Source organism: Microtus ochrogaster, chromosome 5, assembly GCF_000317375.1.
Source record: "Microtus ochrogaster isolate Prairie Vole_2 chromosome 5, MicOch1.0, whole genome shotgun sequence".
Classification (NCBI taxonomy): Eukaryota; Metazoa; Chordata; class Mammalia; order Rodentia; family Cricetidae; genus Microtus; species Microtus ochrogaster.
In genome coordinates this window covers 9,680,159-9,697,113 of record NC_022012.1, presented here as the reverse complement: position 1 = coordinate 9,697,113, position 16,955 = coordinate 9,680,159, and the positions used below count along the sequence as shown (strand labels likewise).

Genomic DNA, 16,955 nt, shown 5'->3' with positions numbered 1-16,955 from the left:
CTTGATTGATAGGTGAAATCTTAGCTTTTTAACACTTGTCCATTAATATATTTTGGTTTGGTAAAATTTCTTTTAGACACAGAATAGACAAGAAAATAATCACAAGTGTATATTTCTGACCCTTTTCTTCATTGATCATGTATATAGAGTATTGTATTTGCTTTTGAAATAGCTTCATGTTAAGATTTCATTGAATTTGAACTACTTTATACAAACATTAAATTGCAAGATGCAGTTTAAAAAAAAGAAAAGAAAATTTCCACCTCCTCCCCTCCTTCCACTTCCCTCCCTCTCCAGTCCAAGAAGCAGTCAGAGTTCCCTGCCCTGTGGGCAGTCCAAAGTCCTCCCCCACTCCCCCCAGGTCCAGGAAGGTGAGCATCCAAACAGACTAGGCTCCCACAAAGCCCATCTATGCAGTAGAATCAAAATCCAGCGCCACTCTCCTTGGCTTCTCAGTCAGCCTCCACCGTCAGCCACATTCAGAGAGTCCGGTTTGATCACATGGAACTAGCTCTTGTAGCCCAGGCTGTCCTCAAACTCACAGAGATCCGCCTGCCTCTGCCTTCCTCCTGAGTGCTGGAATTAAAGGTGTGCACCACCAGGGCCCAGTTTAGGAATGCTGTTTTTATACATAAAAACATATAAAAGGTGTTATAAAGGAATCCATGGCTAAAGTTAGGGAAGAACTGGTTAGACAGGAAAAGGATCACAAGGCCAGTCAAGGGTGATTCAAATCCTGGTTTAATTCATCATCCTGGCACACCTCCTTAATTTTCACCATCTCCACTCTGCTGTGTCCACTCCTTATTCTGGTTATGCTACTGACTTTCAGGCCTTGTATTTTTTTATTGATTTTTATTGAGTTCTACATTTTTCTCTGCCCCCCCTCTCTTCCTTTCCCCTCCCCTTCAACCCTCTCCCATGGGCCCTATGCTCCCAATTTACTCAAGAGATCTTGTCTTTTTCTATTTCCCTTGTAGATTAGATCCATGTATGTCTCTCTTAGAGTCCTCATTGTTGTCTAAGTTCTCTAGGATTGAGATTTGTAGGCTAGTTTTCTTTGCTTTATGTTTAAAAACGACTTATGAATGAGTACATCGGGCCTTGTATTTTAAACAAATTAATATAGTTTGTAAAAGAGAGACTGGGGGAAATTCAAATCCAGTATCAGTTCCTCCCCCAGGAGCCTGGGGAAACCATAGAGCTTGAGAGAATCCCATGATGGGAACTCTCAGGAACCAGACCCCATCTTAAAGATGGGACTTCTTTTATTTTACTGTGTAGCTTTGGAGCCTGTCCTGGAACTTGCTCTGTAGACTGGGCTGGCCTCAAATCACAGAGATCTACCTGCCTCCAAGTGCTGGGATTAAAGGCAGATATCTCTTAAGGCAAATGATGACCTAGAACTGACCTCAGCTCCAGGAATGTGCTGCAAAGGCCAATAAGGTATGTGATAGTAAAATTTACGAGGACCAGATGTCTCCGAAAACCTGCCCTGGCAGAAACCTTGTCAGTGATTTGTTTCTTTGTTAGAGTTTTTGAGCCCAAAAACTGACCAATGGTTTCAGAAATTTTCTTATTCTGTATTTCCACTGCCCAATCCTAAATCATAGATATGTACTTCCTTAACTGCAGCACTTCCCCTTTATTTTTTAAAAAAGAAAACAAAATTTTTTCATTTTACATACTAACTCCAGTTCCCACTCTCTCCCCTCCTCTCATTCCCTCCACCTTTCCCCCACTCCACCCCCCATCCACTCTCCAGAAGGCACACTGCTCCAAGGAAGGAAGGACCAAGGCCCTCCCCATTATATCAAAGTTGAGCAAGACATTCATCCAAAGAGAATGGGTTCCAAAAAGCCAGTACAAGCAGCAGGGACAAATCCTGGTCCCACTGCCAGTGGCCCCAGTCTGGCCCATCCATACAAGTGCCACCCACATTCAGAGGGTCTAGCTTGGTTCTATGCTGGTTCCTTCCCTGTCTGGCCAGAGTTGGTGAGCTCCCATTAGCTCAGGTAAGCCATTTTCAGTGGGTGTACCCACATCATGATCTTGACCTCTTTGCTCATATTCTCACTCCTCCTACTCTTCAACTGGATATTTTGATTGAGGTAGCCATTATGGGGCTAGCAAGAAACCTGGCACTAGAGAAATGCCCAGGAATCCACAAGGATGACTCCAGATAAGACCCTAAGCAATAGTGGAGAGGGTGCCTGAACTGGCCTTGCCCTGTAGTCAAATGTCACCAATAGAGCCTTCATCCAGTAACTCATGTGGAGACAAGAGCAGAGACCTGCAGCAGAGCACCGGGCTGAGCTCCTACAGCACTTCCCCTTTAAAAGCTGATCTCTCCCTGAGCTGGTGGCCAACCCTGCTGCCTTCTTACCCATTGTGTTGGTGTGCTGGAGGTTTGTAGTCCAGGCTTAAGCTTGCTAAATAAAGACCCTTTTACATTTACATTGGAAACTGGCTTCATAGATTTATTTTGGGGTTCCAAAAACATGGGCACAACAGTACGTGAATCCTAAATATTGGGTTCTGAGTTATTTATACTGTTAACTTTTGCTTTGCTCAGATTGTGACTGTGCTCTGGTTCTTCCATCTTGAAGTAAAAAAGTGCTTTTGCAGAAGCCCACAGTTAAAAGATTTTAAAGCTTTCTTAAAAAGAGATCTTGGAGTTTTACAGAGAATTTGGATTTTGTTGTTGCTGTTGTTATTCTCTTGTTTTTTGAGACAGATTTCTCTGTGCACCTCTGGCTGTCCTGGAACTCCCTCAGTAGACCAGGCTGGCATCAACCTCACAAAGATCTGCCTGCCTCTGCCTCCCTCCGATGGGCTTAAGGGTGCACTACCACCGCCTATTGAGACTGCTTATTTTTGAAGAGACAACTTTTAACGGGTTTTAATTTGTAAGGCTGTGGGAATTTCTAAGTCTGTAAAATATCTTATATTGTGATATCTTTATTAACGTGTTCATCTTAAGGATGAACAGTGACGCGTTTGTGTGTCGAGTTGACAAGAAGTCAGCTGTACTGTCTGGTTTTCTGTGAACTTGACACAAGCTAGAGGCATCAAAAAAGGAGCCCTCAAATAAAAAAAAATGGATCCATAAGATCCAGCTGTGCATTTTCATTATTGATAGGGGAAGGCTTAGCACATTGTGGGTGGGGTGATCTCTGGGCTGGTGGATCTGGGTTCTATAAGCTTGCTCATCTGTGGATGGTGGTGGCACACACCTTTAACCCCACACTAGAGAGGCAGAGGTAGGTGGATCTTTGTGAATTCAGAGCCAGCCTGGTCTACAGAGCGAGTTCCAGAACAACCAAGGCTACCTCCATAGTCTCTACCATTAGTTCCTGCCATTTGAGTTCCTGTCCCTACTTTCTTTGATGAACAATGTTATAAGCCAAACAAACCCTTTCCTCCCTAAGGTGCTTTGGTCATGAGAGTCAACACAGCAATAGAAACCCTAAGACAAACCCTTATCACCAATGCTATGTAGGTGGTACTGGGGCCAGTGCCATTTAAAGCCAGAACCTCTCCTCCTGCAATTGACTCTCCAGCCAACCCTGACTGAATACTAGAAGGGACATCCCCAATTCATACTGATGGCTGGTGTCCAAGTCGTATCTGCATGGTGCCAAACCAGAATGGGCAGGTAGCAGCAATACGAATGAAAATAAGCACCATGTGACAATATGGGAACTTTGGTCAGTAACAACCTATACTGACAATTGGGCAGTACTCAAAGGCCTGACTTTATGATGACCCAGTGGTAAAGGAAAAGCCATCAGGTGATTGGGCAACCACTTTAAGGGCAACAGTGGGCAGGAGAAAATTAAGAGCTGGAGTCCCTGGTAGTTTATATACAACATCTACCTTCTGAGACCCCCCAGGGAAATGAGAAACATACCTTTACCAAGGCAAGAGCCACAGGAGCCAGCATAGGATGGGATGGAAAATACCAAATGCTGGCATACGGGTAAAACCCTCCAACATTCAGCACGCTATCCAGTCCCGTGAGGCTTGCTCCCAGTTTTGGCCCCTGTGCATAGATGCAATGGCAGATTAGGGACTGGATAATGCCTGATAAGGGACTGCCAGTCAGTGAGTGTGTATGTCCTCACTTGTGTAGACACCACCACAGGCCTTTCCCTGCAAGCAAGCAACATGTGAGGTGGCCCTAAAGAGCCTGACCCAACTAGATGTTATACACATTGCCCACAGAGAACTAAGCACAGAGAGGGACAACTCACAACTGTAGTCACTGACATGGGGTAGCTGCCTTCCAGGAGACTCCTCTGCCTCCTCCTGGGCAGCTTGCTCACTCCCATACCTTCCGTTCTATGTGATCCACAGAAGCTTGGCCTCGGGAAGTTCTGGGCATCCCACAGAGCTCCCAGGGTCCTCTTGCTGATCCCAACCATCTTACCCTCACAGCTCAGTTCCACCTGTGGAGCACCACCAAGTCCACATTCCAGACAGAGCTTGAATTTAGAGAAATGGTGTGGCCAGCAGAAATGCCCTCAGGCAGGAACCAGAATGACTGGAGGACAGCAAAACTGTGGCTAAGGCAATGACATATGGAAGCCAGTCCTGTGTTCCCAAATCTGCACATGACAAACAAATCCACTCACCATCATTTCTGTCAAAGCCTTACAAGTCATGCACAGTAAGGCCTACTGACCAATCCCTTGCAAATGGGTTCACACAGATTCCAAACAGCCAAACTGGGAGTAGAAACAGGACAGTATACTCATCTGCTTGAATCAGTACAGATCCAAGACATCTCTTTGAACAACCTTCAGATGAAACTGATAGAAACTAGACTCTCTGTGGTAAAGAGCAAGTAGACTTACAGCAGCCCAGAAGATTGGGGCAGATCTGTGTCCCCAGGACACCACTTGGGTACCCTGCCTCACATGAGTCTAAACTAAGCACAGATGGATATAGCAGGGCTGCCCTATTACAAAATGGGCCCAGTGCTCCTGCGCCACCTCCCCAGGATCCTTGTGGAAATATCCAAGCCCTCTGTCCTGTCCTCCAGGCTACAAGAAAGGCAGAGGACTCTGGCAGCCCCTGCCTGCCTAGCAGGGAAGAAACTTGGCCCAAAGATTCCAACTCTGCCCAAGACCCGACTGGCCAGATATACTCCCTTTAAAAAAAAAAAAAAAGCATTTATTTGAACGCAGACATGGTGGTAGACCCTTGTACCTCAGCACCAGGGAAGCTGAGCCAGGGGGACCACAAGTTACAGGCCAGCCTGGGTTACAAAGTGAGAGTCTGTCTCAGACACAAAAAGAAAATTCTTAGGAGATGAGGCCAGGTCAGGTGAGAGTGAAGAACTGGGTGCAGAGGTGATCCTGTCGGCCCAGCAGGCCTTTGGATGGGATGAACTCCAGGGGCACTGACCCAGGTGCCTTCTTCTTCAGGTCCTGCTCAAAGATCTGCAAAGGACAGACAATGGGTGGCATTGGGCTGGATGCAGTAGTCCCCGTGGCCTGCACCCCAACAGCCCTGTGCACAGCTCTCTCACCTCATAAGCAGTAAGTTCCAGGAGTGGCGCAATGCTGACCTCAGGGACAGATAGCACCTGGTTGATGACCCCGGCAGCTCTGGATACCTCAGGATGGTAGTGCTGCTGAAGAGTCTAGGAGCAAGTTAGAGTGATGTCAGAAACCTCATGACATAGCAGCAGGGCCTTAGAATGGAGTTTGAAGCCCTGAGCCAGTGTGGGGTCACCAGCAACCGAGTATCTTAGCATACCCTGGCATGGTGCCCTGTGTGACCAAGATCTCTAGGGGCTGCTGGAGATGTGTCGGTGGAGACTCAAATGCCTTCTAGAAGCTGGACAGGCAGATGACTCACCTGCAGCTCCCACAAGCAGCTCTCCAAGGCATGGCTCCTGGCTGGGTCCTTCTCTACTGGGTCATATGGATCAGCATCTAGCTCTACAAACAGGATCAAGATTCCATTTGCCACCTGGCCTTTTGGACCACAGGAGCCAGGGTGTGCCATGATGCCCAGCTACTCACACTCACCAATGCCCTGTGGACGATGCACCATAACTCGGCAGGCAGGGTGTCTACGCAACAGGTTGCAGATAAAGGGCAGGACCATAAGAAGGGCCTCAGGAGGTGCTGTTAAGGCCAGCCGGGCCAGGCGTTTGGCAAAGGCAGCCACCAGGTAGGCGGGGAGGTGGCTGGGAGGGAAATAGGTATGAGAAAATAGGTCCCCAAACATCCTTCCACTGCCTCCCTAACCAGAACTATAGCCCCCACAGACCATGGACCTGGATGTTCCCAACACTCACGAGGAGGAAAGGAAGAGGTCGGCCAAGTGAAAGAACCGGGCTCGGTACTTGACGTGAAAGATGGATGGATCCAGAAGGCCATAGAGCTTTTGATAGAAATCAGGGTATTCCCTGAGGGAGGGAGCAGAGAGGACACAGGAGGTGAACTGGTTAAAGGGACAGAACCCCCCAGGTAAGCAAGGCTCCTCCTCTTGCACCTCTTCTGCATTAACCTCCCAGGTGAGCAACAAAGGCCTTTGAGAGAAAACTAGACAGCAGACCAGAGTGGTCCTATTTGGTACTCACAGGTTATGCTTATGGATTAGGATGAAAAGCCCATTCAAGGCCAGGAGGCTGATGGCACCACCTGCAGAAACACAGGAAGACGTGAAGCTACCTACACCTTGCTCACCCTGGGCCTGAGTAGGTAAGGGAGGAGTGGGCATAGATGCAGGTGGCCAGCCTATAGAGAGACTGACTACCTACGGTCACATGCAGGAAGGTTATGGGAGTTTAGCTCAGATCTGTCAGGCAGGAGGTGGCAGCTGGGCCCATGCACAGTGAGTGCCCCTTGCCGAATAAGCTAAGTGGAAGTCCCACTCACCCACATCACAAGCACTTGTGAGGAAGTCAATCATGAGGGTGGGCTGAGCCAGGTGGGGCAGGATGGAGTCATGCATAGCCACTAGTACCTTCTTGTAGAGGCTGAGGGGCAGCTGTAGAGATCATGGCAGTCATGGAGCTGCTTCCCTTGCCCCCACTGCCCACAATAAAACCAGGGGCTTCACCCACCACACCCTACCTTATGTTTAAGGAACCCAAGCCATATCTCCTGGAAAGCTTTTCTGTGCTCCTGCAACGGGACCAGGCAATATGTGTATCCTGATAAACCTCAGACCCACCCAGTCCTTCTGCAGTCAACTGTGGGCCTTTGACCCTGAAAGATCCAGGCCAGTCTGTGATGCCAAGTCTCAGCACAAGAAGAGACAAAGAACAGAGGGGCGCAGGACTCAGGTCTGAAGCTGGTTATAGTAACACATAAAAGTGGCATCACTTGAGACAATGGAGTACATGCTATTGCCTATAACTGCCAAGGAAGGTCTTCAGTCTTTGAAAGCATCTCACCTTCAAGTGAATGACCTTCCACTTGTCTGATGTCTCTGAAATCACAGCAAAAAGGGGAAGAAGTGGCTAGCCAGGCTGAGAGGCCTGGATCTCTCCAGGAGCCCTCCTACCAGGGTCAGGCTCCAGTGGGCCTTAACCTGCTCAGAACTCACGTGTGTGCTTCACATAGAACTTGGTAAGGTCATGCTCTTGGAGGGGCAGGTTCACAACAGACAGCAACATGAAGGCATTGTTCCAGAAGGTGGGTGACACCTGCAGAAAGCCTAGCCTGAGCAATTGTCTAGGCTGCTGCCATCTACTTGCCTCCCTGAGGCACTAGGGCATAGGATGGTGATGGAACCCAGCTTTTTACCTCAGATTGCTGGCTGGTGGCTTGGGCTACAGTGCTTGTGGCCGCCTGCATTGTGTGGTATCGTATATCATCATATTCCAAGTATTCGCAGAACTGGGAGATAAGCAGGCTGTGGTCAACCTCGGGTGTGAGCAGGCCTCCTACCACTGCCTGGGGAGAAAGACAGGGTGAATGACTCTCTTCCACAAAATGGTCCTAGCATGGTCAAGAAGGATGTCACCATCCATCAAGCTCCACACCACCAGGCTGTCTGCCATTTCCTCTCCAATTCACAAGACAGAATATAGTGATATTTCATTTGCATTTCAATAAAGTTTGCCTGGAGATCAGAGAGTAAAACATATCCACTGGTCAGCCTTACAGACTAGACAGTGGTGACATACACCTTTAGTCCTAGAAGCTATACTAGTTTGCCATCCGAACTGGTCGGAAGTAGTGCACACCTTTAGTTCCAGCACTAGAGAGGAATAGAGGCGAGGAGACAGCTCTCAGTCTCGTTCTGAGGATTCCTGGAGGCAGCATCACCATTTCAGACTGAGGTAGAGGTAAAAGCCAGTGGCTGGCTATTTTGCTTTTATGAACTTCAGGCTGAATGCCAATATCTGTCTCTGGGTTTTTATTAATTGTGCTACAACAGAGACCTGTGAGCAGTAAGCCTTGCTTAGTTCCCAGGTCAAAGCAAGACAGGAACATAATATGCCCCAGCTATCTGTTCAGGAAACTAACTCACGAAACCATCTTAGGCTTGGCCACCACAGTCTTCCAGATCCCACTAAGGCCTTACCCTGAAGAGTGTGCGGGGAAAGAGGTAGTGACTTTCCCACTGGGGCTTCTCCAGGGGTTTTGCTCCTTCTAGCTGCACAAACTTCATGAGTGTCTTGAGGGCCAGCTCCTGGGAAGCAGAGAAAGAGTAACCATGATGTCCCCATCTAGATGGCCTCCTAGAGTTCACCTAGCCTCAGGGTCGCTCCCAACCAGGCTTTGGCCCAAACCAGGCCAAGAAGTAGGAGAGATCTTACCTTGCTCCGTGTTACATGTATGTGATGATGGTGACAGTGACATGCTCTTGTTGACTTGGGAAAGAACTTATAACAGAATTTGGCCTGAGGCATGTACACAAGCTGGGCTTGCAGGGGAAACCACCTAACTGCTCTCTCATCAAGCAATTTTGGAGATACCACACCAAACATGACAATATGCAAAGCAGATACGGTGCTCAGAACTAGGGTTACAGATACCACATCTTCAGAGCCAGACAAATCATACCACAAATACCATATCATAAATCTTTGTGGAAGAAAAAGAGCAATGAAAACATGTAACTTCTCTTAAACAGGAAGAGAGGTGTTCACAAAAGCAGCCCCTACACCTGTGCTTTAGAGAAGCTGGGCCAAGGACTTCAAGACTCACCTTGACTTGGAAGGAGGGATGGGTCAGGAGCTCCTCCAGGCGATTACAGCAGCTGTGATAGCGGTGTCTCATCCAAACTTTGTATTTGTGTGTGGCTCCCTGGGATCCTGAGAACAGAGGAGAGCTAACTCCCACTGATGTTTGTGTCCTAAACCCAGTCCCGCCTTCCCAATGTCTCCCATCTTCAGTTGTGAACCTGTACCCAGACCAGGCCTTGGAAAAGACCATTTCTGATCTCTGCAAACTGGGACTAGATATTAAAATACAGTTCTTCTCACTTTGCCTCAGGATCTGGATCTCCCAAACACTAGGGCAGTGACAGCACCAAACTTTGAAGTGGCACAATTAAAACCCTGAGGAAAAAAGTTGCTAGTATACGAGTTCGTGTAGGCCTGGCAAGTACATGGATCTCACTTTCTGAGCCACAATGGACTGAGTCCTCCTACAGGGCCCCGGCTTGGAGTGTTCCTCCTGGTGTCATTTAATAAGGCGGGTCCCGTTGGGGCGCCGTCTAGTCTATGACAGGGCCCTGGCTTGGCGTGTTCCTCCTGACGGACAGCACCCCAGCCCCTCCAGGTCACTTTACCTGCCAGGACCCCGTCCTCGCGTGGCAGCGAGCCCACGAAGAGCTCTTCCCGCTCCAGCAAGGTGCCGAAGAGTCGGCTGCACGTACGCACTCCTTCCTGGATATCCTCAGGGTCCTCGGACTGAGGCGGGAGGTCAGAAAGGGTGACTGACGCTGGGCCCAGCTGTGCCTCCCGTTTGTCGCCCCAGGGCCGCCCCCGCCGCCCGCGCGGCTCACCTGAAGTACAGCCAGGATGTCAAACACCGCGTTGGCCTGGCCACGGCTCGTTAGCACCGCCTGTAGTAGACGGCCAAGCTCCCCACGGGAGCCCGCCGAAGCCAGGTGACGATCCATGCCGCCGCGAGGGACTACCGAGCTTGGTCGCGCCTGTGACGTCTGCGATGGCGCGGTCTGGTCACGTCATCAGAGAGCGCCGAGGAAGAGCGACAGCGTGCTGCGACTATGGCACTATTCCACGTAGCGCGGTACGCAGGCCCGGAGGCTTCCGGACTGGGGGGATGCAGAGGTAGAGGCGGGTAGCCGGTCACGAGTGCTGCTCTAGCGGCTGCAGAACCGAGCCGGTGAGCGGCAGCAGCAGAAACCGAAGCCTGAACCCGCCGGGGAGGCCGCGGAAGCGGCAGGTAGGCGGCGTCGACGGCCCCGGCGGCGGCGTGGCTGCTCTGTGGCTCAGAGCCCGGAGGCCCCTAGGGCGAAGCGGCAGAAAGCGGACTACAGTGTGCATGCAGGTGGGCTATGTGGCCGAGATGTGGACGGGGCTTGGAGGCTTTTTTCCTGGGTGCGCTGCGGGGTTTATGTCCCCTCTCTTGTTGTGTCGCGCGGGGAGAGGCGAAGAGTCGCCTGGAGAGCTCAACACCGACTTAGAGGACTCAGGTGAGAAGCCCCCAGAGGAGGCCCCGAGACCCCCTGCTCCAGGGCGTGTGCTGGGGGACTTTGCAAGAAGGAAGACACTGAAGGTGAGTAAGTCTGGCCGTCTGCCCGCTACTCTTAAGCTTTATCGGGGCGGGGTGGGGGTGTTGTTTGTGGGTTTTTTGTTTTTGCCCTTACGTGGCCCTAACTATAGAATGGCGGGAGGTTTATAGAGTTCCTTAGGGTATGTGTGGACACTCTTGAAACTGAAGTCCACAGACGTGTAAGACCTATTGGACACTGGTGTGTCTGGCGGCCCCCGCAGAAACATTTCTGGCCGCAGTGAGGCAATTGCTGGTCTGGGCGTCTTGTCCGAAGACTGCCAAGAATGGGTGGTAGTGAAGGGTTGACTAAGTCAGCTCTTGCATCAGGGCTGACTGCTCCATGTGAGTGCTGCTCCCTTTCTTAGCTCCCCTTGCTGGCCTAAAATGAGAGTCAGGGTGGCTTAAGGAAACCTGCCCTGCTAATACGTTCTTCACCCTGCTAATGTTTGCCCTCGTTTTCCAGCACTTACTCTCCTTAGGTGCCTCTGTAGAAGCTGCTGTTAGGGTCTCTTCTGTTGTTCCTAGTTTCTGATAACTGGTGTTACTCCATGAGCCTGAAGGGCTCTGCAGAACTCTTGTGGGTTTTTTACTCTTTTAGGTCCAGCCTTTCCTGCCAGCATGGCTGGCAAAGCCAAACTGTGTCAAGAAGAGCGTCACTGAGGATCTTACTCCTATCGAAGACATCCATGAGGTTCACCCTGACTTGCAGAAGCAGCTGAGGGCTAATGGCATCTCTTCCTACTTTCCAGGTCCTTCAGCCCTGGGCAGATGATGGGGTGAACTCTCCAAGGCAGCCTTCCCTGGGCTGTCAGGGCTCCAATATAAGGGCTGTGGTTTAGGGGTCCTTACTTCACACTGGATCAGTGAGCTTCTGCATCCTTGGGCTCAGGTTCCTGATGATTATCTTAGGTCTTATCCAATCCAGGTGCCATCTTTGGCCAGGAGATCTCTTGGGTGACATGGTATATCCTAGCATATAATTCACCTGTTTCTTTTCTTCCTTTGTTACAGTCCAGGCAGCTGTGATTCCTGCCCTCTTGGAGAGTGCAGATAGTGGGTTTCTAGTAGGCAGAGGTGGATACCAACCTAGTGACCTCTGTGTGTCTGCCCCAATGGGCAGTGGGAAAACACTGGCATTTGTTGTCCCTGTGGTACAAGTGAGTATCAGAGTACACATTTCTAGCTAGAGCACAGCAGGGAGGGTACTGGTGGCACAGATCATTTTTGTCCCTACAGGCCCTGCTGCATCGAGTGGTCTGCCACATCCATGCACTGGTTGTGCTTCCTACTAAGGAGCTGGCCCAACAGATATGCCCCTCTGTATCCAGAAGTCTGTATCCCCAGCTTTAGTTGCCCTGCTGGATGTACATGGTACTTATCCCTTGTGTTAAACTCAAGAGTCTTTGTCATAGCAGGGGCCGCCGTCTATTTTAGACCAGCGACAGACTCCTTTTGCAGGTGAGCAAAGTATTCAACATCTACACGGATACCACACCTCTGCGGGTTGCTTTGGTGACTGGACAGAAGTCACTGGCCAAGGAGCAGGAGAGCCTTGTCCAGAAGACGTAGGTGTGCCAGGTGGTGGGCTCTGCAGGAGGTTGCTCCCCAGCCCAGCTGGTGTCCTTTGATTAGCGTGGTGTTAGTGCTTTACACGTGAGGCTTTGCTGTTAGATGGCCCTTCTTTGAGTCTTTCTGGTTTGTAGGGTAGATGGTTACCGATGCCTGGCTGATATTGTGGTGGCCACACCTGGCCGCCTGGTGGACCACATTGACCAGACCCCAGGATTCAGCCTCCAGCAGCTCCGCTTCCTGGTAGGCCACCTTCTGGACACTTGGGTCCCTGAGCTGGGGTGATGTCATTGGGGAGTCTTCAGTTGACCCTTGGTTCCTGTCTGCTGTAGATCATTGATGAGGCTGACCGGATGGTAGACAGCATGCACCAGTCCTGGCTGCCCAGAGTGGTGGCAGCAGCCTTCTACAGTGCAGGCCCCTCAGGCTCCTGTGCCCTACTCCAGAGGACACAGCCCCAGGCTGTGACTGCTGCCAGGTATCCTGCTGCTCCCTTTCTCAGCTCCCCTTGCACGCCCTAAAATAGCAGTCAGAGTGGCTTGAGGAATCCTGTCCTAACACGCCCTTGGTTTTCCAGCACTTGCTCTCCCCAGATGCCTCTACAGAAGTTACTGTTCTCAGCCACACTGACCCAGAACCCTGAGAAACTGCAGCGGCTTGGCCTCTACCAGCCAAGGCTTTTTTCCACGAAGCTGGGACACAGTTGCCCTAAAGACACAGTTGAGATGGATGGAAATTTTGGGGGGAAGTACACCTTCCCTGTGGGGCTCACGGTAAGCAAGTAGGGCATGTGGGGCAAGTTGGTCCCTAGGCCCAGGGCTTCTGGCTAGCACCTGCTGTCCATTTCCCACAGCACCACTATGTACCCTGTAAACTCAGCTCGAAGCCACTTATTGTCTTACACCTGGTCCTTGGGGTGAACTTCTCAAGGGCCCTTTGCTTCACTAACTCTCGAGAGAATTCCCACAGGTAAGCTGAACCAAGGCGGGGTATAGCTAATACAGACTAGATCCTGGCACCACCTGGCTTCTATTTCTTACCTACCCAGGCTCTTCCTGTTAACACAAGCTTTTGGGGGTGTGAGTGTGGCTGAATTCTCCTCCCGCTATGGACCTGGCCAAAGGAAAAAAATCTTGAAGCAGTTTGAACAGGGAAAGATCCAGCTGTGAGTCCATGGAAAACAGACAGGACCTAACTGTGTAGTGGTGGGGTGCTCCTGGGTTAGCTGGCTCCCAAGAGCCTTGGAGAGCTGTGAGTCCATGGAAAACAGACAGGACCTGACTGTGTAGTGGTGGGGTGCTCCTGGGTTAGCTGGCTCCCAAGAGAGCAGAGAGGGTACACATGTAACTGCTGAGTGTTTCTGGCCTTCTGAGCCCTGTGCCCATGTCTCCTCAGCCTAATCAGTACAGATGCTACTGCTCGAGGCATCGACGTGCAGGGTGTGGAGCTGGTGATCAACTATGATGCCCCCCAGTACCTACGAACTTATGTGCATAGGTAAAGTCTAGTCAGCAGTGGCTGCTGTGGGGCATATGAGCTTATGAGCTCTTGGCCATTATATGTGGGATCTTGCATCGTGGTTTGTGTGCTGTGTGGCCAAGAGAGCAGGTGTCCAATTAGGTCTCCAGGGTTAGGGCCAGAAAACACTTATGCTTGGTTTCAGGGTTGGGAGAACAGCCTGAGCTGGAAAAACAGGCCAGGCCTTCACACTTCTCCTGAAAGTGCAGGTAAGACCATGTAGTTCTCAGCAGATGTCATGGGTAAATGCATGCTATTGCAAATGGCATTTGTTCCCACCCTGTCCATGAAACCCCTTTCCTTTTTTAGGAAAGGAAGTTCCTCCAGAAGCTGGGGTGCCTGAGGTGGCACACCATGAGATTCCCAGGGAGCTCCTGCAGCCCCTGGTCCCTCATTACGAGATGGCCTTGTCTCAGCTGGAGAAGATTGTCAAGGTGAGTGCTTTTGGACCCAGGTGGGGCTTTTGCAAATCCAGCTTAGCTCTGGTAGTCATCACACTTTCTAGGAAAGGGAGGTAAGCAGGAAATAGCCTCATGCCATGGGACATGCCTCCTGAGCACAGCGCCTGTTGTGTCCCAGTTGTAGGGCAAGGGCTCTGCAGACAGCAGGTAAGGATGATCCCTTTTCTCCACAGGAAGAACAAAAGCTGAAGATGGCCTAGATGGGAGCAAAAGCCCAGGGGGAACATCCTGCTGAAATGAATGTTGTGTTTAAGCAAAAGATACGGTTCCTTGGGGTTCCACTAGAAACAACCCTTCTCTGCAAGCACCATGGTCATCTTGGACTAGGCAGCCTAGATGTTGGCTTGGTCCTGAAAAGTAATGGCCCTTGGTTTGTACTGCTGGGGTCCAACTGTCTTTGGAAGTAAGCTTAGGTAAAGCTGAAGGGTGCCTTCAGGAATGTGATGAAAAACTATGGTCAGCCTTATGGTGACAGCAGATTAAAGTGTGCCTAGCATTAGCATTTCATGTCTACAGAGAGACTGTGGTGAGCCTGTCCCAGACAAGTCACTGAAGTCCAGGAATAGGTTGGTTTAAGATGTTTCCATGGCTACTAGCCTTCAAGATGGTACCCACATAAGCATGAAGTAAATTACAGAAGAGTGCTTGCCTGAACATAGTCAAAGAGACTGTGCTTTTTGTAAAAAATTAAATAAATAAAAAGAAAGAAAAATCTATAGTATTAAGATAAACTGTTTTCATTTATATTAAAAAAATGGATAACTTGAACTCATGCCAATTTCCTGATAGCTTCAACACACTAATACCCCTCTAATTCAGGACACCTAGGCTAGCTCAAGAAAGCAACACAGGCCACTGGCACCATCCTCAGGCCCTTGCTGACTCTAGGATTTTGTTCATGAGATTAATTTAGAATCTGCTAGCAGCTAGTCTGAGAGTCAGACTTCCATTTTATTGTTGACATTACTAATGCTTTGAACATCTTATACAATGAAATGAAATCTCCACTCATCTCCGCACCCACCTAAGTCCAAAGTTTTTTGTTGTTCTTTTTAAACCTACTGAATTGATTTTGTTGTTTACTCAAAAGTGCCTACAAGGGCTCACAGGACAAAGAAAACTGACTTCCAGCAGCAATGAAATGCCAGTAGTTCTTCCTTAGCTACTGGTAGAATTGTGTATGTTGTCATTGTTCTCTTGTGTCTGGTAAAAAGCTTTCCTTTAAATTATGCACCACCTTATTCTGCCTCCATGTATGCCTGAGGTCACCATATCTCACTATAAATGGCTGTGAGACACAATGTGATTGCCGGGAATAGAACTCAGGACCTCTGGAAGAGCCCACTTCTGGCTCTTAACTTTTCTCTGTACCCTCTTCCTTGAAGATCTCTGAGCCTTGGAGAGAGGTATGGAATGTTCCCTTTAGGGCCCAACACTCCACACAGTCTCTTACTTTGTACCAGTTGAGCAGCTGCCATCTAGTGCAGTCAGCTTTTATGATGAAAGCTGAGAGCTACACTTAATCTATGGGTATGGGAATATCATCAAAAGTCATCTTAACAGTATGCTTATTAACAGAATAATAGTATTTGTTTTTCGAGCCCATAATCTGTCTAACCACAGGTTCTTGGCCCCATTAACAGTACCTAATATGGGTTCTATCACATGGGGCAGGCCTTTGATCCAACCAGAAAGTGGGTGAGAGGCTAGAGATTAGTAATTGAGCATTTTCTGTGATGCAGAGGTTTGGTTTCTAATACCTACATGATAGCTGCCTGCAGTGTTTGGGGGTCCTCAAAAGGGGAACCCATTCCTGGTTCAGTGGTTATTTGCTAGCATGTGTTATCTAGTTGGGATTTTTGAGCTTCCCCCGCCCCAACATAGAGTAACTTCATTTAAACTAGTATGTATATATTAGAATGTGTCTATAGAAGGTTTCCAATATAGCTTCTTCAAAAGTATTATTGGTGACAAAGTTAATACATCTTGAAGTTACTTAAGACTGCTATCCTACTGTGTGTCAAACTTTTACTGTAATCTTAGGTACTCTTCATGCCCTGACCCAGATAATGCACATGTATCCTTTTTTTTTAAAGCAGCAAATAAAGACTTGGAAGCAACTTACTAAAATCTACCATAAAGATTAGTTGGTTGATAAATAATTATGTCTGTTATCTGGGTCAGTTGGGCTTGATTGGACCCAGTGACTTTTCCCTTGTGAAACTCAGCTAAAGATTTCTATAAAGTATTCCCCTTGGGGTGCTTGCTTTGCTGTCAATAAAGACAGAGTGAAGCTCTTTGTGAGTTCCATACAATGTGTGGTGGGAAAAATGATTTGGTAGGCAGGTAGGCAAGATGAATGAGTTTGGGGTCAGCCTTAGGGTTGTGCAGTGGGTAGGGATAGGCAGGAAAGTGAGTCCTTTTTCCCCATTCCCCGTCTGAAAACCCCTGGCTAACTTTATCCCCCTTGCCTCTCTGCTGGGGATTAAGGGTGTGTACCACTACACCTTGAGGTCCATTTTTATGGACACTGTCAGAAATGGTCACTATCTTGATCAAGATCAGCACTCAACTGTCACCTGTTGGATCTGTACAAGATCAGGCATCTAGGCCGGGCGGTGGTGGCGCACGCCTTTAATCCCAGCACTCGGGAGGCAGAGGCAGGCGGATCTCTGTGAGTTCGAGACCAGCC

General features: G+C 49.3%; 2 protein-coding genes across 2 annotated transcripts; one reads left to right on the top strand and one right to left on the bottom strand.

Annotated features, from left to right (window-relative positions):
• Window positions 1-3,262: 3,262 nt before the first annotated feature.
• Window positions 3,263-10,098, bottom strand: LOC102000856 (nucleolar complex protein 4 homolog). The gene is made up of 15 exons (XM_005346814.3): window positions 9,982-10,098; window positions 9,766-9,886; window positions 9,180-9,286; window positions 8,554-8,661; window positions 7,770-7,919; window positions 7,570-7,669; window positions 7,418-7,452; window positions 7,095-7,145; window positions 6,897-7,008; window positions 6,599-6,659; window positions 6,314-6,424; window positions 6,042-6,202; window positions 5,869-5,951; window positions 5,537-5,650; window positions 3,263-5,447 (listed from the first exon to the last, which is right to left on the bottom strand). Exons 1-15 carry the CDS (start codon window positions 10,096-10,098, stop codon window positions 5,328-5,330), a joined length of 1,551 nt encoding a protein of 516 aa, XP_005346871.1. The 3' UTR covers window positions 3,263-5,327.
• Window positions 10,099-10,184: 86 nt separating this feature from the next.
• Window positions 10,185-15,380, top strand: LOC102000576 (ATP-dependent RNA helicase DDX51-like). The gene is given in 16 exon segments (XM_013346109.2): window positions 10,185-10,254; window positions 10,256-10,490; window positions 10,585-10,718; window positions 11,314-11,464; window positions 11,727-11,872; window positions 11,952-12,023; window positions 12,174-12,280; window positions 12,419-12,527; window positions 12,617-12,762; window positions 12,862-13,057; window positions 13,138-13,253; window positions 13,333-13,449; window positions 13,680-13,781; window positions 13,948-14,021; window positions 14,112-14,236; window positions 14,437-15,380. Coding segments are annotated over 16 exon segments (1,905 nt in total). The 5' UTR covers window positions 10,185-10,206; the 3' UTR covers window positions 14,464-15,380.
• The last annotated feature ends 1,575 nt before the right edge of the window (window positions 15,381-16,955 follow it).

What these genes read in the sequence shown, in the direction of transcription:
- LOC102000856 (XM_005346814.3), bottom strand. Translation starts at nt 10,098, where the DNA reads ATGGATCGTCACCTGGCTTCGGCGGGCTCCCGTGGGGAGCTTGGCCGT. An exon ending in GTTCTATGTGAAGCACACAC is followed by an intron (nt 7,453 to 7,569) that starts GTGAGTTCTGAG and finishes CTGTGATTTCAG; the next exon opens with AGACATCAGACAAGTGGAAG. An exon ending in CACAAGTGCTTGTGATGTGG is followed by an intron (nt 6,660 to 6,896) that starts GTGAGTGGGACT and finishes GTGTTTCTGCAG; the next exon opens with GTGGTGCCATCAGCCTCCTG.